This window comes from Scardinius erythrophthalmus (genome assembly GCF_964197995.2).
Source record: "Scardinius erythrophthalmus genome assembly, chromosome: 12".
NCBI classification, from domain to species: domain Eukaryota; kingdom Metazoa; phylum Chordata; class Actinopteri; order Cypriniformes; family Leuciscidae; genus Scardinius; species Scardinius erythrophthalmus.
The window spans coordinates 37575960-37601985 of record NC_138232.1 but is presented as its reverse complement, the minus strand read 5'-3'; the positions used below and the strand labels follow the sequence as shown (position 1 = coordinate 37601985).

Here is a 26026-nt window from a genome sequence, read left to right as displayed (position 1 = left end):
TTTAAACTCTTTTGTTAGGAGGAACCATGAATAGACCTGCTTTGACCTCTTGCAGCTGTCTGTTCATTTCAAAGGTCTGATAAATATTTTAATATTCAAAACTGATTCAAATATAGAGCTTCTTGGGTGAGAAAATGAAAGCTCTGGTATGTAAACAGGTCAGAGAGAGATAATATGTATAACTAAGATTTACACAATACAGACTGACAATGTCAGAATTTATAATACACAAGAGTCACAACAGTTTACAACACAAATTAGCAGCTAATTTACCCTCTTTGGTAGATTCCACACTGTTTTGGCAAAATTAGATTCCCAGAATATATGACATCAAATTTTGACATTAGGTATTAAAACAGAGATGCAATTCAGTAAGTAGTTGAAGCACTTTTACATTTCAACCAAACCATTTTAACCAGCTTAACATGCTAAAATACTGAGTCATTGTCATTTCTTAACAATGCAGTGTCAGTTCAACATTATAGAAAACTGAATTTTATTAAAAAGAGATGTTTGTGCACATATTTCTATTGAGCATGACCGCTGTAATTCATCAAATGACAAAGAAGAGCATTATAACCAGGCATATATCCAGATGTGGATGCCGTCAAACACTTTTGCCATTTAAAATAAGTGATTCAGCCTGAATCACAGTGGTGGCGTGATAATTCAGTGTATTCCACCCTAATGCTGCATGTAATCAGAGTATCAGTGCACTACAGAATACATTTTTCTAGATCAATACCAACTGAAAATTTTAATCTATTTTTGACCTGATTTTCTATTTTAAATCTCAGTAAGATTACAAAATAAAGCATATGTGCACCGATCTAAAAGGATATATAAAACATTCATGCAACCATGACAAATGTTTAAACCTCTTCAATTTTAAAATACGTAGCAAAAAGTGTTTTGAGCAAACTGTTGTTCGTACAGTATAACCACAGTGGTTTGTCCCATAGCATAATCGTCATAATCTTTGGTGGCATATACCTGAATACCTCAACAGAACAAAGAAGAACAAACATATCATGAAGTTATTGATCATAAAAGTATTGAGATGATGAGCCCCTCACATGTAGTGCTAGATACCCCATCTACGGAACAACATTTTGAAATATTTTTTTACTGAGAGGATGAAGGGGCTCTACATGTTCAGGAGAGTCAAGAGATAATGAAATCAACAAACTTTAAAGTCAACATGAAATAGAGTTTGCACTTCGCACCTGATGTATTTTTGGTGTTTATGGTTTATTGTTTAATTTGTGATATCAGCTGACTTTTTAATCTTGATCAAATATGCAATGCCTACTTATACTAAGTCCAGATAGCCAACCTTGTTCTTTCACAAACTCCGCCCACCATTGCTCAGATATTGTATCTTTAGTACAAATAGTATATTAATTATATTTACACTTGGTGTAAAGAGCATCCACTTGCTATTTGTTGCTTTTTGGAAACCGTATTCTACCCGTTTTTACAGCATGTGGAACAAGCACTGAAGAATAGTGTACAGTAAGATCGAAAAGGTATGGGGTCAATTTCGATTTCATGTTGACTTTGGGCAAAAGAGTAAAAGATTTCACTGAAATATATTGATTGATGTCAGTTGATAAAAAAAAAATAGAAAAAAGATTTGAACTGATGCTTCATGTACTAAACAAACATCCCAAAATGGGCCAACGACAATCATCAATCAAATCGGCCCCGGTCTTCATCCATATCTGGCATCTTGTAATTGTGTCCATATCACTTTTTAGTGTAAAGCATGCTGTTGCAAATATGATCTGATGAATTTACCTTTACTCTTCTACAAAAGTGACCATGTATATAGAACAGAGCTTTTTTTTTCGCTTGAGAAGCCCTTATTTTTGAGCATGTTTTATAAAAAAATGTCATCACAGTAGAGTGGTGAGAAAACGAAGGATAAGAACAGGTGATTGTGAGGTGGCTGTTCCGCTCACAGTTTCTGGGTGAAGTTTTCAGGGAAGACTCCTTTTGCTAGGAGGTTTTTATTCTCAAGCCAGTGTGACTCTTTTACGCCCACTAACCAGCCGTCATCCTGTGCACACAAACAAAAAGTCAAGACAATGAGTCATTGTCCGATTGTACGCGAGTGTGTTTGAGCATGTGTGCCATGACTGACCTGTTCATCTGGGTTGGCAAAGGGAAGCACAAGCACAATATCACCAGCCTTCAGGTCAAGTTCATCACTGTCTGTTGCTCCGTAGTCATGCATTGCTTTCACCTACCAAGAATCATATTAATACATTTTAAAAAGTGTCATTTAAGGACTTTTACATGTTATACCAATAAATGCTGTTCTTTTGAACTTTATGTTAATCAAAGAATCTTGGTTTCCACAAAATTAGGCAGCAAGCCTGTTTTCAACTTTCATTATAAGAAATGTTTCTTGATTTCTGAAGCATCATGTCACGTGACTCTGAAGACTGGAGTCATGATGCTGAAAATTCAGGAATAAATTACATTTTAATACTATTTCACAATATTACTGTTTTTACTAAAGAGACTTCTTTCAAAACATAAAAACATCGTACAGACCTCAATATTCTCTGGGTTCTTGGGTTCCCAATTCAACTTACCTTATAAAGAACAGATGGAGGGAGCTCTGCATCTGAGGAGCCATTTGTCACTGTTGGAACTTCATTCTAAATACAAAAATGAAATGATAATAAAATAAAAAGAAACAGTTAACCAAATCCGAGCAACAGAGAATAAAACAAACATGATATGCATATAGGAATAAAACAAACATGATATGCACAGACAAACACATATAGGCAAGGCAAGGCAAGCCACACACCCACAGAACAACATTATTTACTTCAGGGCCACCCTAACACTACACAATTAATCCAGACTCTTGCTCCTCTTACACTTTGAAGCTCCTCCCACTGAGGCGGCTTTGACTCCGCCTCCCAAGCCTGAGCCACACCTCTGCCCCAGTTTGTATCTACGTCCTGCTCTTGCCCTACCTGGGACCCTTCCTCGCCCCAGTGCTCCACACCCCTGTCCTCCCAGTCTGGCTGCGCGAGTCCAGCCTCTGCAGTCTCACTGACCCACCCTGACTGCGCAGACACACTGTCCTGCTCATGCCAGCTGGGGGGTTCATACGGCTCTACGGCAGGAGTGACCTCATCATCCCACGGAGGGGCTTCATTCGTCCGAGCGGCAGCTTCATCATCCGAGTCCTGAGAGGGGTCTCCAGCGGGGGTCTGACTGGGCTGGGATGGGGAGGAAGGGTCGGCCAGGATTGTTTTTTGGATTTGGGACAGATTGTTTGGATTTTGGGTAAAATAGATGCCATGGGAGAAAAGGCACGGCAATAGGGCAAAAGGCAAAGATAGATAATGAAGGAAATGAAGGAAAAGATAGATAAGAGACGTGAATTACTGTTCACTCTAAACTATCTCCCAACATGATCTGAAGTCAAGTTAATTGTTGATTTCTGTTTAATCCCTTGAATAACAGACTGATTTGTAATAATTCTAATTTGATCAATAACAATGTCACTTAATTACTAATTTTTTTTCATTCATTTAAATTAAGTCTGTCTGTCTGTCTATCTATTTTGTTTGTCAACAATAACCCCTGATATACATTATTTACAATGATTTACATTTACAGTATAAACCTTGTAAGTCCAAATTCATGGTATAAATGTATAAGATATATAAAGAAGATAGATAAACGATATATATATATATATATATATATATATATATATATATATATATATATATATATATATATATATATATATATATATATATATATATATATACACACACACATGGTATAAAGAGAGGAAAGTCCAAATACATGGTAGAAACATGAGTGGAAATCTGTAACAAGGTTGAATTTTTGATAAATGTCTGTGTGTTCATGTGTGGTTTTGTTTGTGATTTGTCGATCCAAAGATTGTAGAAGTCTTTCATCCAAAAGCACCATTAAATGGTTCTTTTATGCTCAATCATACCACAAGAATCACAAAGAGTATGTCGAGTAGAGAGAACTGATCCATTACAAGTGTCTTACCTCCCATGAATCCCATGAAGCCCCCTTCCATGAGGAAGCACAGAATGAAAGAGTGAGATAAATGAGGCCCATAAAAAGAGTGCAAGATACGTTCATCACCATGTCAACAGTGAGGAGAGAGCTCTCATCAACCCCACTTATGCTTATAATAAACCGTGTTCAGAGCTAATGCAGCAAATATGAGAGGAAAGCATTTGTCAAGGTCGGTGATCTAATAGTGGACCCAGGAAAACCATGTACAAGAGTAAGAAGAAAATAAATATACAGTAATCCTCACAATCAAAGTTTGGGATCGGTAAGATTTTTTATTTTTTTTTAAAAAAGTATTTTATGCTCACAAGGCTGCATTTATTTGATCAAAAATACAGTGAAAGCAGTAATATTGTGATGAATTTTACTATTTAAAATAACTGTTTTCTATTTTAATATAATTTAAAATGTAATTTATTCCTGTGATGCAAAGCTGAATTTTCAGCATCATTACTCCAGTCTTCAGTGTCACATAATTCATAGAAGGTTGAGAATCTTTTGTAACATTTTAAATCTCTTTATTGTCTTTTTATAAAATTTAATGCAAAATTGTATTTTTTTTTAAATTCTACTGACCCCAAACTTTTGATTATTTCATTTGATTATTAGAATACACAGAAAATGTCTGCTAAGTTCTCATTTGTAAGTCGCTTTGGATAAAAGCGTCTGTTAAATGAATAAATGTAATTTTCTTTCTGCTCTGAGTCTGTCCCTGGGTCTTGTTATGGAAACTAGCAGTAAGAGAGTTAACATGCATCACATGCATGGAGTAAATACGTCACATGCTGAACCAAAGTGGCATTTCAGTTCCCTGAAACTCAAATTAACTAAAGAGACTATATCAAAGATTAAAAATAAACTCTCATGTACATTAAAATTGGATGCATTTATACAAAAGTGGGGAAACGAATGGCTTTCCACAGCAAAATCCAAGATGCATCTCCTCTTTTAGACATAAGCACTTCCCCTTTGAAGTGCTTTCAACTTTATTTGTACAGACCTACTCAATATGTCCACTTCAGGCAGATTCATAGACCACAATGCAACAGTACTGTGACGTCCCAGCAGATTGTGCTTAATTTACCCCCACCCTACGCAACTGTAGTGTATGATATTGGAGTTATTTTGACATTAAGCTGACTGTTTTTTAAACATCATTTTTGTTTGTGTACTTTTTTTATATTTTCTCCAACAGCCCAACTATAAATACAGGCCTATAGAATGGTGCGTAAAACAAATTCATAAGGAAATAAACTGTAAATAACAAATCAGCTCCCTCCATTGCTGTCGGACACTTTATCCCATGAGGCCACAGGAGAGTATGACAGTGATGCGAAAACTTACGCTGATAGGTCAAATGATAATGACAGCATGGCGAATGTAGTACATCCGGATTACACACATTCATACTATATAGAGCATACTTTTTTTAGCGGTCAAAAAGTACTTATTCAAAATAAGTACCTACTCAAGAGAGTATGCGATTTCGAACACAGCCTGAAACCCAGCGATGGATGGCAGCATGGTTTTCCTGGCCCCTAAACCCTGACCTTTACCCTTTGCCATCCTGACCTCTCCTGCCCTTTGACACCCACCTGGTGGACTAGAGCAGCGCTGAGTGCTTTCAAAGCATCCAGATCTAAATCCAGCAGGCTACATACTACTGGACCATTACACTGTTGTGTACAGTACAAAACACCACCTTTACTAGGACAGTTACAATATTTAATGGAATCACTGGTTTGCAGAAAGAAATTATGGTAAAGTTCACAAACTCGAGAGCTAGTGATACTTTGAGCAGAAAGAGAGATAATAATATGGCGGAAAGAGTCACTTTTAGGGTAGAAATGGATGACTGTGCTCATTAAGAATGGAGATATATTGTAAATTAAAACGTGAAGAGGAAGAGATTGGAGTGAGTGCTTAGATGAGCAGGGGAGGGAGTCATTTGACCTCTGACCTGTGGCTGGGTTGAAATGTTAATGTCAGGCACCACTGCATCCTCAGACAGGTTAATGATGTTGTCTTCTTTCACCTCCTGAGGCGAAGCAGGCCTCGGGGGCCGTGAGACCGGCGGCCCCTCTCTGGACTGCCACACCAACACACACATGCAGATAATGAGGAAAACACACTGCGGTTAAGTTAAAACACCAAATCAGGACTGTTCATGATTAGACTTTTTCTGTGTAACATGCTTTTAGTTTGCTTACACACACACAGTCATGTTTACCTAGTCATCTACATGAAGACATACCACAGACTTCTATTGTTAGGCAGTGCCTATAGTTTTAGGTTTATATTAAACCTTTTATTGCTATAAACAGTTTATTGCTAACATGTTTTAGCATGGTTTAACACATTGTTAGCACTTTCTAACATGTTGCTAGCATGATTTAGCACATTGCTAACATGTTTCTTACATGAATAACCACATTTGTGGCATGTTTTAACATGTAGCTAGCCTGATTTAACACGTTGTTAGCATGTTTCTAACATGAATTAGCACATTGCTAGCAAGTTTTAACATGTTAGCATAAATTAGCACGTTGCTGACCCGCGTTTGTTGGTTCTAGCTTGAAAGCCATAGGATGAATTAGAAATGTTTGTCTCAGAAGAAGTTTAAATAGCATTTCAGTGTGTTGGCTTTCTCTTGCTGACATAATAAAGGGTCTGGATTTATTTTTTGCATCTTTAGTTTTATACGTACTGTAAGACACACTCCATAGCATAGGCAATGTGACATAATAGACAGAAAATAAAAACATCAGCATTCTCACATCCACAGTACCTTTTGTGGTGATTTAGGGGCGTCTGACCCAGAATCTGAGGGACTGTGGTTGGCTGCTTCTTCACTGCTTGAGAAACACACATTGGTAAATAACTACTACATTTGGCCTGACGATCGTGTAATGACTGATATACATCACTAGAGGGCAGCACAGATCAGTGTTAATACAGCAGACAGACTGGTTTAAATCATACCATGCACAATTACTGCATTTCAAAGACATTCCAGTCATGCAGTTATTTTTGTGTCAGCATCTACACATGGTCCCATGCACACTCAAAACATTTGCGGGAAGTTTCCAGAGCAACCAAGTGTTAGTATGCCTTTAATGCAATAAATGTTGCATATACAAACACACACAAAACATGAGAGCTATTACCTCTTCCCAATGCTTGCTGTCTTCACATCTTTTCTGTGGGTTGATTGGGGGAAGGGTTGGTTTAATTTACAGGGAAAACAAGGAGTCACACATCTGTGTGCTAAACTACAGGAAACCAGAAGTGTCTATACAGACAGGAAATATCGCAAGATACAAGCACTCACTTGGCTAGACGCTGCTCATCCAGTTTGGTCATAACATCACTTAGATTCTGGTTCAGCTGTGTGCGAGAGAGTGCGACATACCCTGGTAACTAACAACAATAATCTAATTTATCTCTTGTTAATAAGTCTCTTATTATTGGCTCACTTTGCCCATATCCCTGTGAAATTTTTCCTCCAGGCCGGCTACACTCTGGAATGTGTTAACATAGATGCCAACACGACTGCAGAGAGAGAGAGAGAGATAGAGAGAGAGAGACAAAGAGACAGAGAGGAGTCAACATCAGTTCATTTAAAAAAAAAAAAACTTCACCAAATTATTATATTCTGTTAATTACTTGCCATCATGTTATTCAATCATGGAACACAAAATTTGTGAAATTCACAAATTTTTTCTCCATATAATGACAGATCATTATGACCTCTCAAGCTCAAAAAAGACAAATAACAACATAAAAGTATTATACGAAATAGGACTTGTGTGCTTTTAAATGTATCCAAAGTAACAGTAAAGACATTTACAATGTTACAAAAGATTTTACTTCAAATAAGTGCTGTTCTTTTTAACTTTCTTTTTTATCAAAGAATGGTATCACTGTTTCCACAAAATATGAAGCAGAACAACTGTTCTCAACATTGATAATAAAAAAAATAAAAAAAATCATAACTGAGCATAGAGACACGATCATGTGACACTAAAGACTGGAGTAATGATGCTGAAAATCCAGTTTTGTCATCACAGGAATAAATTAAATTTTTAAAATATATTCAAATAGAAAACAGTTACTTTAATTGGTAATAATATTTCATGATATTAATGTTTTTACTGTATTTTTTAAATGCAGCCTTGGTGAGCACAAGAGACTCCATGTGAAGATCCTTAAAAAAAAAAACTTTTTGTGTTTCGCAGAAAAAACAACAACAGCACACCGGTTTGGAACGACATGGTGGTTGTTCATTTTTAGGTGACCTGTTCATTTAAGGAGAAGGAATAAGAGAGATAAATGAGAGATGGCAGGATGAATAGGTGGTTATTACCTGTTCCACAGGGTGGGAAGTTCCTCCTGGAGATCATAATTAATCTCCTCAAATACCTTCTGAGCTCTCCCCAACTCTTCCTCAGCCTAAACACACACACAAACACACACATTTATTAGGCTAAAGACACTATCATTTATGAAAATGTGTAAACAAAGAATTATGCATTCATCACTGCATGAATGGACTGTGGACAATCAGATCCTGTGATCTGATCCCTTTAACTGAAATCTGCAGAAAGTATTTAAAACAAACATAAAACATTTACTCACCATCATATAATTACAAACTGTATTCATTTCTTTTGTTGAACACAAAAAGAAAAAAATTGAAGAATGTTTTGTAGCATTTCTTCATTCAATGGAAACATATAGTTACCTATAAAGCTCCAAAAAGGAAAAAACTGCACCAAAAAATATATTTAAAAAAGTACTGCATATTAACCTGTGCACTATAGAGACAACATCAAACACTAATTCTTGCATGTTTTGCAGAGCAACTTAATTCATTATTTTGATTCATTTTCATTTGATTTTACTGACGCCATCTATTTCCATTGTATGGAAAGAGCAGCTTGGACAGTCTGCTAAATACGCCCTTTTGTACAGGTGAAACTCGAAAAATCAGAATATCTTGCAAAAGTTTGTGTATTTCAGTAATTTAAATTAAAAGGTGAAACTAATATATTTAGTATATATAACTAAATACATATGCATGATTATACTTTTCAGAGGGCCGACATTTCTGTATTTAAAATATTTTTTTTATTATTGATTTCATGTAATATTCTAATTTTCTGAGATTTTGAATTTGGGATTTTCGTAAGCTGTAAGCCATAATCATCAAAAATATAACTTTTGCACGATATTAACATTTTTCGAGATTCACCAGTATTTCATGGAGGAAAAGATAAGGTGAGGGAATTAGGACAGAATTTTTATTTTTAGAGTGAACTACACTACCGATCAAACTTTCTATTCATCAAAGAATCCTGAAAAAAAAAAAAAAAAAAAAAAACAGTTTCCACAAAAATAGTAAGCAGCACAATAAACGCTAACAATAATAAATGTTTCTTGGGCAGCAAAACAGCATATTAGAATGATTTCTGAAGGATCATGTGACAATGAAGACTGGAGTAATGATGCTGAAAATTCAGCTTTGATTGAAATTACATCTGAAAATATAGTACAATAGAAAACGATTATTTAAAATGTGCCCCTATTATGTTTATTCAAATATTACCTTTCATGCAGTGTGTAAAATAGCTGTTTGTAAATGTAAAATGTCTGCAAAGTTTCAAAGATCAAACTGCACAATGAATGGAGTTATTGTCTCCCAAAAGAATAGATTCTGAACGGCCTGACACCGAGTCTCACTTCCTGTTACATACCTATTACCGACTTAACAATGCAACAAATTTGCATAATGCCAGCCTATGCTCTTCATCGGCTGCCCGCAAACAACATACAACTACACTGTAGTTTTCGCTGAGGTCTGGAAGAGTTTGGTTCGTGTTTCGACATGTTGAGAAGACACTGTTTTCCGGGCTGCGAATCCATTTAGCATGCACTTGGAATTGATATGGAAAAAATGACACCATGGGCGCTTGGTTTCCAACACGCGCTGTGAGTGGTAGACCAATCACAACGGACTGGGCCGTCGGACCAATCAGAGCAATTAGGCTCTCGGAAAGGAGGGGTCTAGAGAGACTGAATCTTCAAATGAACCGTTTTTAGACTCTGGATGCATGTAAACCTATCGTAGGAGACCTCCAAAACAAAATTAATAAGCTTTAAAATAGCATAATAGGGGCACTTAAATAATAGTTCACAAAAGTACTGTTTTTACATTACTTTTAATTAAATAAATTTAGCCTTGAGGACATTAAAGCAACACTAAGGAACTTTTCCTCTTCGGTCGCCCTACAGGTTGGAAGCGGAATTGTCCATTAGCGCTGTCGTAAATAATTTCGCCGCCCGCAGCCGACTGTCGCACGCTCGCTCGCTGTTTATCTAGCACTGGCTTTGGAATGAATGATGTCCACAGAAAAGATAGAGTATGTTTCATGATTTCATGAAAGTATGATGTATTGCGACATCAGAAACGAAGAAAAACTAAATAATGACTATTGTAACGCTTGCCGTAAAGTAAGTCAAATTTGTAGTTTTCTTATGTTTCATTCAAACTACAGAAATGCGACCAGGTTTGGCAAACTTGCATAGTGTGGTTATAGCAGATATAGGGCTGCAAAGCGAATCCAGAAGTGCTTTTCACCCTGTTACGACTTGATGAACCACTGATACGATTTTGGAAACATTATTTTAAGGTAAGAAATGTTCCTTAGTGTTGCTTTAAGAGACTTGTTTCAAAAAAAAAAAAAAAAAAGCATACCGACCTCAATCTTTTGAACAGTATTCTTTGAAAAAAATAGTATTTTTAAGTCATACCTAAAAATATGCAGTAAATACACAGATGCTACATAAAGATGCCATGCTGTGAGTGGGTGTGGACTGTGAGCAGGTGGGTGGAGTTAGGCAGGTTAAGGGAGGGTTTACAGGCTCCTGAGTGACAGGTGAGTCACCTGGTTTCTTGAGAGGTTAGTTTGAGCGAATTGGTGTGCTGTGATTATTCCCTGAGCCCAGCCGGGAGCAGCCTTCTCCACCAGAGTCAGAGGCTAGACATGCAAGCAAAGAGAGGGAGACAAAAGCTTGTGCAAATACTCAAGCATATAAACTGACTGCAACACATGAATTACTCATAGTTAGTTACAGCATTAAGTTGGTTAGTTAAGAAGGTTTGTGAACAAAAAGCCAGACATTACAGTATTAGCATACATTAACGAGCTGGAACGAGCATCTGATACCTTGGCAATTTTGGCCTCATCCTTTTTCTTGCCTTTCTGTATAGAAGCGAAATGATGTCTGGCACTGTCAAAGTCTACCAGCTTCCTTTCACGCTTAGCAATGCGAGCCTGCAGAGGGAGCCAGAGAGTCACAACAAAGACCATTTAACACAGTGGTAACTACTATAAATGAGAGGAGCATGCTAAGGGTGTGGTGATTGGTTGCCAGGCCGTTGCTATAAGGTTGCTAAAGTGTTGTGAGTGTTTGCTAGGGTGTTCTGGGTGGTTTCTATGTGGAGCACCTGCAAGTCTTGATTATATTTTGGTGTCTATATATGGATGGGTCCCTACTTCAGTGCAAGTCTATGAGATTTTAGCCAGGCGTCAAATCACTCAGAAAAGCAATAGTGATTCTTAACAAGCCTCAATAATTCCTGTAGCACAAACAACAGTTTCACACCAAATGTAAATACATATGGGTAGGGGTTCAAATCCCTAAAGCTATAAGCTATAGTGAAAGTGATGCTTGCATGCACAACTTATTAAAGGGTTAGTTCACCCAAAAATGAAAATTCTGTCATTATTTACTCATCCTCAAGTTGTTCCAAACCTGTACGAATTTCTTTCTTCTGCTGAACACAAAAGAAGATATTTTGAAGAATACGGATAACCAAACAGTTGATGGGCCCCATTGACTTCCATAGGATTTTTTTTTCTATACTATGGAAGTAAATCAACTGTTTGGTTAGCCATATTCTTCAAAAATATCTTTGTATTCAGCAGAAAAAATACATTAATTCAGGTTTGGAACAACTTGAGGGTGTGAGTAAATGATGACAGAATTGATCACAGATTTTTGTGTGAACGATCCCTTTAAAGCAAAAACATACCTTTATGTCTGGAAATTGAGCCAAGTATGCATCCATGGAAATGAGGGCATTGTCAGTAAGATTTTGGTGGAACTCTTGCCACAGGAGGTCAGTGTCCTGTAAAACAAATGTGATCAGACACGCACACCAAGGCACATACTCTCACGCTTTCTATCTCACACACTGACAAACCACAGACGACTCGAATCTAAATATTTATGAACACATCTATTCTAATATATATTGCACTACAGTAGCACTACTTTAGCATTACCAGCACCAGTTCTAAACTAGACCTACAGTCTGGACTCTAAAGATGTCATCGGTCATGTTTACCTCTAAATTATTATCCATTTCTTTCTCTATCATCTCCTTTACTCATGGAGAGATGGGTGAGTGGAAGGAATGAATAAAAACATTTAGAAAATAGAAAGAAATTGCTGAATAATGAGTCGACAGAGTTTGAAACACCAGTGCGGACACATTCTTTAGTTGTATACAGGCTCTAAAATGACTGTATAAACTATGTTTCAGGTATGTTTCATTTAATTAATATGATATATTGATAAATAAAAATACACACAAATGAGATAATTGTTAAGAGTATGTGGAGAGCACAGATCAAAGAATTTGGTCTTAAAGGGATAGTTCACTTTGAAATTAAATTTTGGTATGTTTTAGCTTACCTCAAGGGCATCCAAGATGTAGGTGTCTTTGTTTCCGCAGTAGTTTCAATTTTGATATTTTTAGGTCAAACCGTTCTTGTCTGTCAGTCATATAATGCAGGTCTATGGTCACCCCCTCAAAGAGCATGCACAGTCCAAATTAAACAATTCCCCATCGTAAGTACACATTGATGGCCTAAGACACGAAACGAGCGGTTTGTGTGAGAAAACTAACAGTATTTATATCGTTTTTACCTCTACACAACCACATCCAAGTGATCTGAGGGCGCGCGCGCTTCCTGGTGTGTGACGTGTGCGCGCGTTCTGGCTTAGTCTGCGCAAGCGCCGGAAAGTGTACAAGAGGTAAAAACGATATAAATACTGTTAGTTTTCTCACACAAACCGCTCGTTTCGTGTCTTAGGCCATCAATGTGTACTTACGATGGGGAATTGTTTAATTTGGACGATGGGGAATTGTTTTAATTTGGACTCTGTGCTTGCTCTTTGAGGGGGTGACCATAGACCTGCATGATATGACTGTCAGACAAGAACGGTTTGACCTAAAAATATCAAAATTGAAACTACTGCGGAAAAAAAGACACCTACATCTTGGATGCCCTTGAGGTAAGCTAAAACATACCAAAATTTAATTTCAAAGTGAACTATCCCTTTAACTGAAATATACACTACTGTTCAAAATTTTGGCTTTGGTAAGATTGTTTTAAAGAAATCTCTTATGCTCACCAAATCTTTTGTAACATTATATATATTAAAAAGTGTCAATTTCTGAATAAAAGTATTCATTTCTTACCAAAAATTTACTGAAAGTACGAGACATTGTTGAGAAACATCCAAGGTTGGTCATTCAATTTAATCTATAGTCTCATTTTCAATAACATTTTTCTCTGGGTTGGTATCTGGTTTGTGACATTCTTCTGAAACTCTACAAAAGACATTTGATTTCAGGAGGCACATGTGCGAACCAGGAGCCTTAAAGAGAAACAACTGACATATTAAAGAGATGTCCTTTGTGGCTTTGTCTCTCCTATGGGATTTTTCACATCGAAAACACTAATGTCACACAATCCAGAAAGAGTGTTAGGCTCTGCCAGTGACATGCTTACACACCTCTGCGATGGAGTCCACCTCCTCTTTGCCAAACCACTCGGGGTCGTACATTTCTGCCAGACAGTCATGCAGACGCTTTGAACACTCGTGCATGGCTGCGGAAACAAGCAGTGGGTCAGCTAAGAGACGGACATTGGCAAGTTCAAACAGAGGATGAATGCTCAATCACTCAACCCAACACACATGCAGTCTCTTTCCCTTTGAGTCTTTCAGAGAAGTGAGAGCTTTTGTGGTCACATGGCAGGAAGTCGAGGGGACGGTGATGTGCATTAGGACAGCGCAGTTATAGTCTGCTGTACAAAGAAGAAGTCTGTCTGCTTACTTCACATTCATTTAATGTACTACCACTCACCAGTGCTAAAAGCAAAAGTATTACAGCTACATACCATCCATCATCATTTATTCACCCTCACGTTGTTCCAAACATGTGTGCATAAACATGTGGTCTTTTGACACATAAAATATTTTGAAGGGGTCTATTACATTTCTAAAAAATTTAAAGTTCACAGACATTTTCAAAATATCTTCTTTTGCATTCCACAAAAGAAAAAAAAACATAACTATTTGGAAATTGTTACAAGGAAGAACAAAAATCATACAGGTTAAAACAACATGAGGTTGAGTAAATGATGAACTATCCCTTTGAGAAGGAACAAATATGGCCAGACCTGAAAATACGTTCCACATGTTTATAACCCAGAAAGAATTTGTGACGCCCTTATCTCTGTTACATATGGAGGCAGGTACAGCTATACATGCAGGGCTGAGTTTGTTCACTCGCAATGATTTGTTTTGCTTTGAGAGAATCTCATGTATTTTTTCTGAAAGAAGGCTGCATGTAAATACAAAGAAGCATGATTGAGCGATTGCACATTTAGTTCTAATTTTGCCATATGACATCCTGAAAAGATGTTTTTGCACTTGATTGTGTTGAGTTTTTCTTTAAAATTAGCATTGAGCTTCTTCTAAATTATGTCATATGTTTCATAAGTGTAATCAAGAGACCAATAAACCCAGATTTTTGTGATAGCAACTATTAGGCATAGCTCACCTAAACAAATTATAAATCTGTCATCATTTACTAACCCTTATGTTGTTCCAAAACTTTATGACTTTCTCTCTTCTGTGGAACATAAAATAAGATATTTTGATCGGTGACAGTATGTTTTTGTTCAATCAATGGAAGTCAATGGTCACCAAAACGTTTTTGGTTACCAACATTCTTCAAAATATCTTATTTTATGTTCCACAGAAGAAAGAAAGTCAAACCTGTTTGGTACAACATGAGGATGAGTAAATTATCATTTATTTGGGTGAACTATCCCTTTAAAACTATTCTTGTTCACTTTCATCAAATATATACAAAGACACACAATGAGAGTCTTACTTTTGACTGCCAACAAATACGCTTTCAAGTCTTTCTGCAGTTTGGTGCCATCGACCTGTGGATAGAGATCACAGAGAGATAAAATCATCACTAGATATTTAAGAACTATGAAAAGGGTCAGAGGTCAAATGTCAGTGGAAGCAGTATATTAAGCAAGGGGGTAAAAGAGGGTGAAGGGTTAAGGCTCTTACCAGCTGCTTGTTAAAGTTGACTACTTCCTCCTCAAAGGCTGTGTCTTTCGTTTCATCCGCCTTACCCAGCTTTTGCATCACCTACCAGAGAACACCACAAAACAGCCGACATCATTCACATGCTAACATACTAACCCGAATCGGTACACCACTTCTGCATTACATGCGTGCAGGCCAGCCCATGGGTTTGTGGGGCCCATGGCAAGAATATAAAAATATCATATCTTAATAACCTAAAACAATAAACAACCTACCATCAATGTGAAATTTCCTTCAATATATATTCACCCTCATATGGTTCCAAACAAGTATGATTTTCTTTCTTATGTGGAACACAAAAGAAGATATTTTTGGGAAAATGTGAAAATATCCTAACCTAAAACATCCATAAAACAACTGCAAACATGTCAAGAAGTTTCTAAGTGAAAGCACTAAAAAAAGCGTCCTAAACAGGCAACATTACATGACAAATCAAAAAGAAATGAAAGATATCTGTTCCAAATTTCTGTCAGGCTAATGAAATTGTTTATTTTTCACCATTTTTTGGTCACCATTTTCAGTCTTTGGAGTGTATATGCATATGTGCATTTAAAAAAGGTAAAAACAGGGTCTCAGATCCCTGCCACCACAGATTCTACACAAATGGTGCTTTCAGAATCGGTTCCATATTCCTCTTCCCCATCAAGAATGCTGACATACAGTAACTGTTCATAATAAAAGAAACTAAAAACCAAGGAAGCGTGCAACAATCTATGCCCATGAGTGTGTCATGTACTAAACTTTCCTGCCATCCACACACCCACCAGAAGTTCAAAGCAAAATCTTCTTTTGTTCCATTCAATATTTCCATTATTTAAGATGTAAATATTTCCTAGCAGATGTAATTACGCACATTTCCTTTAGTTCAGATTGGCCTACTTCCTGTCCAGCATGTATGAGGTAGTGCTTGTATCCGGTTCTATTAATTCAGAGGTCATTTCCTTTTCCTTCTGCTCCCCCATAGCATCTCCTAGCAGCATATTAAACATGCCATGCCATTTGTGACCCATAAAAATTGGTCTCCGTCAGCCTGACACGAGCAACAGAATAACACATCCTGTGAAGTCTACGTCATAATGCCAAAGGGATTCAAGATGAAAGGATGAAATTTACAGAATGATGCATCCGTGAATGGTCTCACATTTTCTCCAATAATGGTAAAGAGAGGTCCTATATCTTTAGTGTGTAATGTTGCTGTTTGATCATGAAAAGGTTCTGCAAAGTTACAAAACACAGTCACCCCAAAGAGAGTTATTCCTTTTATCAGTGCACACTGTTTCTCAACTGCCTGAAACGCCTTGAGTTTTCTTCTGGAAACGTCATAATATTCCTCATTTAAATAATTCCCGCTTAAGAAAACAACTAAAAAGTTCCTAGAGCAACATATTTTATACAACTGAACTTGGCTAAACACAACAGGACACTTCAGCTACAACTAAAATAGGAAAATACAAAATCTTGCTCTAGAAGAGCAAAGGAATTCAATAAAGCTCGAGTGGAAATCACTGTAACCTCTTATCTATATTAATAAAGGCCGTGTCAGCTGTGCTCTTCTTAAAGAATGTATGAATGTGTATTACTGTGCAGGGAGGGAGTGTTTGAAAGCTGATCCTGAATGCATTGCAGCAGGACCCCTCCCTCGAGCCCCCGACATCTTAAAATACAGTGTCCTGGATCTGTGTCAGGATGACATGTGCTCCCTGTGCAGTAGAGGAGATCTGGGATGAAGGCATTCGCTCTGACTCAGAGGTCTTCCAGGAACACACTGCATATGACTGTACACTCAGGCTGAGCTAGCCGTTGAACGAAGTGGATTTTTCAATGGCCGATGAGAGCAGGTGGCTGATGACAGATATGATAAATAATACAGAATTTCTAAGATAAAAGAAAATTTATTTGTACTGACTCACAATTTACTTTAAATTATATGAAAATAGAGTGAAAAACCATTGATCAGCCAAGCAGGCACGGTTAGCAGTCAATTTCGTTATTTGCTCTGTCTCTATTTGTTTTTAAGCCTAAAGTGAATACACTACCGTTCAAACGTTTAGAGTCTACGATTTTTTTTATGTTTTTGAAAGTCTCGTGTTCATCAAGGTTGCATTTACTTGATCAAAAATGTAGTAAAACAGTAATATTGTGAAATATTATTTAAATGTGATAGCAAAGCTGAATTTTCTACACTACCGGTATGTTTCCATCCACCTATTTTAATGAGCATTTTAGGGCATCGGGAAAAAAAATGCAGGAAGGAAATGTCAAGATGCGCATGCGCTCAATTGAGTCAGATACATTTTTTATCTGATAAGAAAAATAAATAAACTACACATTTACAGAATAAATTCCTTGATGTGCATCAGAAAAGTCATGTGACTGTGTGCTGATAGGACGGCAATCACGGCATAAATAGACTAACCAGCGGACCAATCTTGTTGCACAGGGGCTCCTGCAGGATTTTATCTCAGCACTTATCTCAGTTAATAGCAGCACTATTAACTATCTGTAATATCATTTTTCGTGTGTGGACTAAACTAGCCAATCAGATTTATTTTCATTCATCCCCCACCCATGCACGCACATGCACTCATTTGACTTTACAACACACAAACGCACACCTTTATTTATTCTCAAACTCTTTTGTTTCTCAATATGTCATGAGTGCTGTGCACAGATTAATAATTAATAAAAAAAATCTGTAAAAAATAAAAACGGCATTAATTAACGCCCTCTCGTGGTACACACAGTGCGTAGGTATAGGCGTAGGTGTGAATAAAGGCTCATCTCCCATTCCCTTTAAAAGCCAGTTGTGCTTGCGCCATGGCGGATTCGCTATTTACATGGCGGAATTTGCAAGCGGAAAAACTGAATGCTTCTCTAGCGAGGAAACGGCTCAGGTAGACCATTTACAGGACAAAGTGTACGCGCGTTGTGGACCCGCCTATAGGCGTACATTACTAACGTGCTCTTTAAATAACAAAACAAATATTTCAGTCTATTTTAGTTGCCTCGAAATAGCAACGTGCCAACAATGCGCATGAACACACATCGTTTTCAGACCAGCACTCCCATGGGCGCACAAATGGGCGCAAATGCATTTGCTATTTAAACAACGTGGCGCAGGACGTGAAAATGATAACTGCGTCAGGCTGAAACTAGCAAAAAACACTTGCGTTGTGCCTGGTGCCGCATTGCGCCAGGTGTATGATAGGGCCCTATACGTCTATGGTTTTCTAACACTATCAACACCAAAATGAATCTGCAGCAGTGAAAATGTACAAGTTAGAGCTCTGTAAGTTGTTTATGTTCATTATTATTGTAATGTAATGTGCTTTGAGACATGAGGTAATTTAACACCGTCTCTCGTCTCGTTACGCTTTTCAGACTCTGCTCTAGTATTGCGCATTAATGTGTTATGAAGGAGGCGTAGCTTTGGAGAAGCTCTGAAGGGAGGGTGGGATCTTGTGCTTTCAAAGCTAGCTTGCTATCGCTAGCCTCTTCGAAATTGCCTACCCTACCTTTAAATTCTCAGCTTTGGATGGAAACATAGCTAGTGTCACATGATCCTCCAGATATTGTTTTAATATGCTGATTTGGTGCTCATGAAGCATTTTCATTTTATTATAGGCTACTTAAATCATTTCTTATTATCAGTGTTGAAAACAGTAGTGCCGCTTAATGTTTTTGTTGATGTTATAATGGATGCTACACAGCTGATTATATATAAAATAAGCTCTCTTTATACAAGTTGTCTTTCAATACTTCATCCGAACACAGTAATGATGGTAAGATCAGATCATATTGCTGACTTGAAGTTAAAATGTTATATTTTCAATAGTCAAATTCCTCAAAAACATCCACATTCTTTGATCATAGTCTGAATTAGGAAATAATTATAATGCAGCCAAAGATCAAAGATAAATTATGTGAAACAAATGATTAGTTCACTGTTTCATTGTATAAGAGCAGAAGGAACATTTTTTACATTGTCTCCTTTTGTATTTCACAGACAAAGGAAAGCCATATGAGCTTTTTTTGACATGAGTAAATGATGACAGAGTTTTCATTTGAGAACTTTTCCTTTAAAGAAATAGCAGTGAGTTTGGGCTGAGCTGCTTTCCGAATCAGCATGTTTAAATTATACCATTCTGATCAGACTAGCGCTGACCATTTGTCCAGCAGCTGAGAGATTCCTCAGTGTGTGCGAGAGAAACATTCGAGCAAGTGAGAGACAAGTTTATACTAATTGATGAAGTCAGCTACCCATTTAATACACCCACTTGATCTGACCTCAAGCAGGCGCATATTCATTCTCTCTTTCCTTTATAACACCATAGACTCTATTGTCTTTTACTACTCTAGTTTTACAATTTCCCTATGGTAAAATTACTATAGACTAACCATAACCCTACGCCTAATAGAAGACCATTTAGATATTATTTAGGATCAAAAAAGTATGTCCCCAAAGTTTTTGTCAGATTGAACTACATTTTGGGACAAAACTGTCCAAGGTAAACACACTTCTGCTGTCTCATAGGAGTGGCAAGTGGCTTAATTAGTATGTCTGTGGAGCTTTAACTAACAAGTTAAAAGAGGCTTAGAATGAGAGAGATTTACCAGTAACCTGTGTGTGTGTGTGTGAATTTATAACTGCATTCTCCCAAGTAAAAGGCAAATGTCACTTCATTCGTGTTTTATAAAGGACACTGGTCTTTACTTCTGTTCAATGTGTGCTGGTGTTCAGTTACAACACCAAAAATACCCCAGACCACAGCCGTTGGCATTCACACACACCACGGTTTGTCGCACAAGGGGTTTCAGGGGATTAACTCACAGCTACAGCCTGTCTGCTATTCATAGCCCAATCCACACACTGCTCACTAGCTCTATGAGGATGGACAGGTGTGTGGGTGGAGTGCGGAAGAGAGGTGTGGCTCATGTTTGAACATCAGTGGCGCTTTTGATTGGCATGTCGCCTGTCCAATCAGAGCAGAGGTCAGGGGAAGCCTGAGGACACTTCCTTTGGGATTCTAATCTGAGAAAAGGAGGTTGTTGTAACTTTGCACCCATCTCTTGATCTCCACGGTCATTATGACATATTGAGATGGGGAGTCTCCATACTTAATGGACACTTGTTTTGGAATGTTTCTGCAAGAATGGGTGACTCAAGAACAACTTGCCATGGTGTTCCAAAATAGTGGCAGACTTCAACTAATGACAGACAGGTGGATGAGGGAAAAGTGAAGTGTGAGAAAAGACAGGTTAGATTGTTGAGATGTGGGCCATTTGCCACTAGAGGATCATAGTTAACTCTCCTCTACCTGGCTGAGTTTCAGAGGGGAAGAGGAGACTGAGACCTTAATCACGCTGATGGACAACGGATCACTTAGAAGGAGTGACTACACACACAAAAACACACATACAGATACTTTTAGAGTGAGTCCAGCTTTTCACACTCTAAAGAAGTAGCCAAGACTGCTGAGGACTTCAGGCAGGCTAAACAACTACACGTACTATTGCTCACAAATAATATCTAGACCCATTGCAAAGTCTACACACAAAAGCAATCAATCCAAAAACATACTAAAGAGATCATTCACGCAAAACACGAGCTGTATTAAAAAGACTTAAAGACTTTAAATGGTATTAAAAACACTACCATTTAAAAGTTTGAGGTCAGTAAGATTTATTTTTTTTATAAATAAATACATATTTTTATTAGGCAACAAAATTGCTCAAAAGAGACATTTATAATGTTACAAAATATTTAAATAAATGGATTTCTTTTGAAATTTCTAGTACAAAAATATTTAAAAAAAAAATAATTATGATTTACAAAAAATATTAAGCAGCTGCACAACTTTTTTGTGACTGGAGAAATTATGCTGAAAATTCAGCTTTAATCACAGGAATAAATTACATTTTAAAATGTATTGAAATATAAAACAGTTATTTGAACTTGTAATAATATTTCACAATATTAATGTTTTTTTTTTGTTTTTTTTGATCAAATAGATTTGATCAACATAAAATACTTCTTCCAAAAAAATTAAAATCTTTACAGAAAATCTATACACAAAGTAGAGAAGATGAGCACCAGGGCCCAGTTGTTCAAAAAGTTTAATCTGGATCAAAATTATCTAGATTTGGAAATCCCACGTTTTGCTAGGATCAGGTAATCAATCTTAATTTTGTGCCGGATTTTCAAACAAAATTGGATTGGATCATACTGATACACACTTTTTCAGAATACCAAATCTGGATTTACTACTACTCAACGGAGCCTCTACATGCTGATGGGAAAAAAAAAATATTTCGATGCTTTTACGTTCACCCGAGAAACTTTGCATTCGCTCGCAAAGAACTTTTGACTGGGCCACCGTACTTATGATTGTGCTAATGTAGTTTACAAACAGTGATTAAACAAAACAAGCAAAAAAACTCACTTTAAATTATATAAAATATTATATTTATAAATAATACCAAATATAAATATTTTAATATAAAAGATAAATATATTTTTGTTGATATTTACAGCTGTTCGCCAATATCTCTTTTTTACTATACTATAATCTACCGAAAAGCTTAAAAGGTAGCCTAATGTCTACTTCTAAATTATTACTGTAACAGTTAAACTAATCAAGAGCAAAATAAACAGTGTGTGTATATTACATAATACAAATGTTGTATTTTTCGACCAGTTTTAAAGCTGAACTAAATTTTTGTTCCTAAACTCCACCCTTCTGCTGAGATTTGAACAACTGGGCCTATGAGTTCAGTACGTGGGCCCGAAGAGAAATGACCCTACAGGAAGAGGGACACAAACACAAATGCAGTGTGCACAATGATCCTAAATAACCTCTTAACTTTTTACGCATCTTTATGATTACAAAGTAATGAGTCTACTTGGATAATAGGGACAGGAAATGACAAAACTATCTTCCTAAGAAATCTCCTATATCCAAGTCGTCCAAGCCTCTTGTTTGTCTACCATTTATGATGAAAACAAAGATTTTTAAAGGCTAAAATTAACCGAATTCCGATGTTTCTTAAGTGGCCCCGGCAAAGGGAACCTACTGATCCTAGTGCCAATGCAGATTAGTAATTCGTTTAACCACTGTGCATGTCTCGGCCCCCGAAAGTACACCTAGGGACTGGCTAAATTTATCAGGTAGTTCCTATAACTCTTGTCTTACATCCTAGAGTCACTCAAATCAAAAGTGTGACTTTTGCACAGTGCAAGGCTCTGGAGTCCAGCTGTGCGTTCTGGGAGGCCAGTGGTCATTTGGAGTGTTTAGTGTGGAAATGACACTTCCTGTGTAGGACCTCCTACACTCAGCTGGGGGTCGGTTTGTGTTGATTCCCCACTGATACCCTGGGACTTAAACTCTGCTACAACATCACCATTTCCAGGCTGCTTCATAAGTTCCTGAGAGCTAGAGATTCATTTTGTAGTAGACATATGCTGTTAATATCTCTGAGCCCATACATGTGACTGATTTAGGTCTTGTGTGTATCTAAAAGAGGACATTCTGGGCTTTTCTGTGATACAAAATGTAACAGCAGATAGCCAGACTAGTTGGGGCATGAGGAAGTTGTCGTAAGTGCTCAGTAATTCTAAGGTCCAACTACACAAATGCTTGTTTTCCCTAGCAGTGGTTTTGGATGAATCCAAACCTTAAACAAATGAACTCCATAAATTACTACACTGACACACATTCAGACAAATGCCAAGTATATAATGATGGTAGATTATAACCAAATGTTTTCATAACAGTTCAGGGAGAAATAATGTTTCCTATGTTTCATAGGCTAATAATTGTACTGTTTACATAATGTGGAAATAGCATAACATATTTTAAAAACAAACACTGTACGATGAGAAAGCTTTTTAAAGGATTTTAAGATTATATATTTTTTAAAAGATGTTCTTCTCAAATCATGGTCAATAAACAGCAGTTTACCAATGTGACAACTTACCCCGCATGTTGCAAACCCAACTACAGAGGCAAATGATCAATGAAGATTCATTGAACTTTATATATTTCTTGTGCAGTAATGGTGAAAATATTAAAATATGTTATTTATTTATTATTATTAATTGTTATTTTGTGATTATATACACACGTGTGATATTATTGATTGATTGATTCAATGGCAAGAAAATTCAAAATGTCAAAAGAGTTGTGGTCACTACCAGCTGCTGTTTAACGCACTTCCCATCAGAATTTAGAGTTCAGAATTTCAAACATAACTTTAACAGAAGATGCTCTGAAAATGAGAAATGATAAAACCATCATTTCCAACGCAAGTGAGCATGACAAACACAGGGGCGAGTATTGTATGAAGCGTTTCAATGAGTTTCAGCTGTTGTTTTTGAAGTCTCTTCCTACTATAAACACGGTTTTATATCATTTAACTTTTAGCTATCTTTAAACGCCTATTCAGAAGTCGCATTTGAATGTACAAACAGCATGGTAGAAAAATATAGTTTTATTTACAAAGAGTCAATGTAAGCATGCATACCTTCTCTTGTGCTCGGGTTAACCTCTTCTGTACATTACTGGCCAGTTTCCCGGCGTTGACTCCTTTCCCTACCTCTGCCATGTTTGAGCTTCTTCAAGTTTCCAAAGTGAATAAATAAATAAATAAACCGTTAAGAATAAATGAAAGCGCAGATGGCAGGAGACACAGAAGACCAGTAATGTATGGGGAAATACTGTCGGATCAACAGGAGGTCGGTAGGTAAACCCTCTTAAAGAGACAGTGTTTAGAGTTTTAAAGGTGGACACGGAGTTATTATTATTAGACTAAACCTTTTCGGAACTATGGAATCAAACAAATTAAACTTAAAACTGTCGAGCAATTTACGGTCTAACTGGTTCCGTTTTTTGCCTCTAGTCACAGCGAGTGGAAAACGAGAGAGAAAGAGAGAGAGCGAGAGCTGGATTATGTTTCCATTTCTTATTATAGACGCTCTCTTAAAGGCACAGGTAAACACAACTGCTATATCATAGCATCTTTTTTTTTCCTGCTGTAAAGTTGTACAAAGTCTTCGTGGATTGTTTTTTTCCAAATAATATTTTACGCATATTTATAATATACATTTATTTTTCACTGTACGCATGAATTTTTTTAGGATGGGGGGCCCTCGCACCAGAATGATCATAAGTGGGGGTCTGTTGCATCTAAAAGATTGAAAAACTTTGTGATATACAACATTAAAGCCATGGTCAGATTGGTCACATTTGCAGTTGTTCATGTGTGAAATCCAGTTATTTCAATAGGAATCAAACCAAGCTGAAAGTGAAATATTACCACATGCAATGGGTTCAAGTTGGTCACGCGTTGACACATTGATTGGCATTTATTTAGCAGAAGCTTTTAACCAAAGTGGCTTAAGTGAGGAATAATAATAGCCTATAGTACAGTAAGGTTCATTATGAAAAGTCATTAACATTTAAAGTGCTGCAATACATAAGCTGACCAGAACAAAACTTCCTTTTTTTTTTCGAATGAATGATTTAGTGTCTTGAGCATTTGAAAGATGAGCCTTGCCTAAATGTTTGCATGGTTTCATTAGTAAGAGGAGTGTTTCTCTTTTCAATAGAGTCATATCACATGTTAGGTGGGATTCTCATTACATTAAACCTATCTGACTTCCCTTGCACACCGTAATACCAGCAGGGAACAATAATATATAGAAACCATGTTTCTCAATCAGGGGGCCGTGGCACCACAAATTATTTAACTTAACAATCTTAATTAAAATGCTAAAAACACAGATGTACACCATTAAACTAACATCATAATATATCATGATTATATCATGATTATTTATTTTTTATTTTTTTTTCCCTACAGAATTAACCTGAAGTGAAAATCAGCTTAGATAGGATGGCCTTGGCTTGGAATCAAAAACGCTGAGAAACACTGACAAAGAAAAAACATCCAGCAGATGACAAATTAATATTAGAGAAATTAGCCAGCAAAGACCAAAAATGAGACAAAATAAATAATTTGTATGAAGTTTAATTTCAAAAATAGATTTTAAATACTTTACCTGAATACCTTATATTACCATAATGATATTACAAAGCACATTTTTAAATTAGTTTAACAGATTGTCTTAAGACTGATGACAATCTAATGAGGAAGGAGACTGGAATACGGGAATAGCAAACAAACATACACAAGGCACAGACAATGTTTGGTCTCTCACAATTCCTGTAAGAAGCAAGACCAGAGGTCAGTTTGCAATCAGTTCTTTTTACAGTTACAGGTGATGCGCGTAATTATTTTCGATGTGAAATATTTTTTCTTTATTCTATCTGGAGATTAGTAAGGATGATTCTCTTGAAAAGTGTAAACACTTTGCCATTTCTCCATTTGTTTGAGCATCAGACACAGAAACACTGACTCAACCAATGGACCCTTTTCACAGACGGTGATG

General features: G+C 36.8%; 1 protein-coding gene across 4 annotated transcripts; it reads right to left on the bottom strand.

Annotated features, from left to right (window-relative positions):
- Positions 1 to 204: 204 nt before the first annotated feature.
- bin1b (bridging integrator 1b) lies at positions 205 to 24556 on the bottom strand. Of its 4 annotated transcripts, XM_081381423.1 has the most exons (18): positions 24100 to 24314; positions 15538 to 15618; positions 15347 to 15401; positions 13960 to 14054; positions 12188 to 12283; positions 11319 to 11426; positions 11037 to 11129; positions 8456 to 8541; positions 7566 to 7641; positions 7421 to 7476; positions 7257 to 7289; positions 6878 to 6941; positions 6050 to 6178; positions 4060 to 4083; positions 2898 to 3245; positions 2604 to 2669; positions 2147 to 2248; positions 205 to 2062 (listed from the first exon to the last, which is right to left on the bottom strand). In XM_081381423.1, exons 1-18 carry the CDS (start codon positions 24178 to 24180, stop codon positions 1961 to 1963), a joined length of 1695 nt encoding a protein of 564 aa, XP_081237549.1. In that variant the 5' UTR covers positions 24181 to 24314; the 3' UTR covers positions 205 to 1960. The 4 variants fall into 4 exon arrangements, with proteins under 4 accessions (XP_081237549.1, XP_081237546.1, XP_081237547.1 ...); XM_081381420.1 differs by lacking the exons at positions 2898 to 3245; positions 4060 to 4083; positions 11037 to 11129 and having other exon boundaries at positions 6878 to 6944; positions 24100 to 24556; XM_081381421.1 differs by lacking the exons at positions 2898 to 3245; positions 4060 to 4083; positions 11037 to 11129 and having other exon boundaries at positions 24100 to 24481.
- Between the last annotated feature and the right edge of the window lie 1470 nt (positions 24557 to 26026).

Coding starts and splice junctions, on each gene's coding strand:
- bin1b (XM_081381423.1), bottom strand. CDS start 24,180: ATGGCAGAGGTAGGGAAAGGAGTCAACGCCGGGAAACTGGCCAGTAAT. Junction 15,619..24,099: donor TAACCCGAGCACAAGAGAAG/GTATGCATGCTT, acceptor GTTCTCTGGTAG/GTGATGCAAAAGCTGGGTAA. Junction 14,055..15,346: donor GTATTTGTTGGCAGTCAAAA/GTAAGACTCTCA, acceptor TTGTTTCCGCAG/CCATGCACGAGTGTTCAAAG.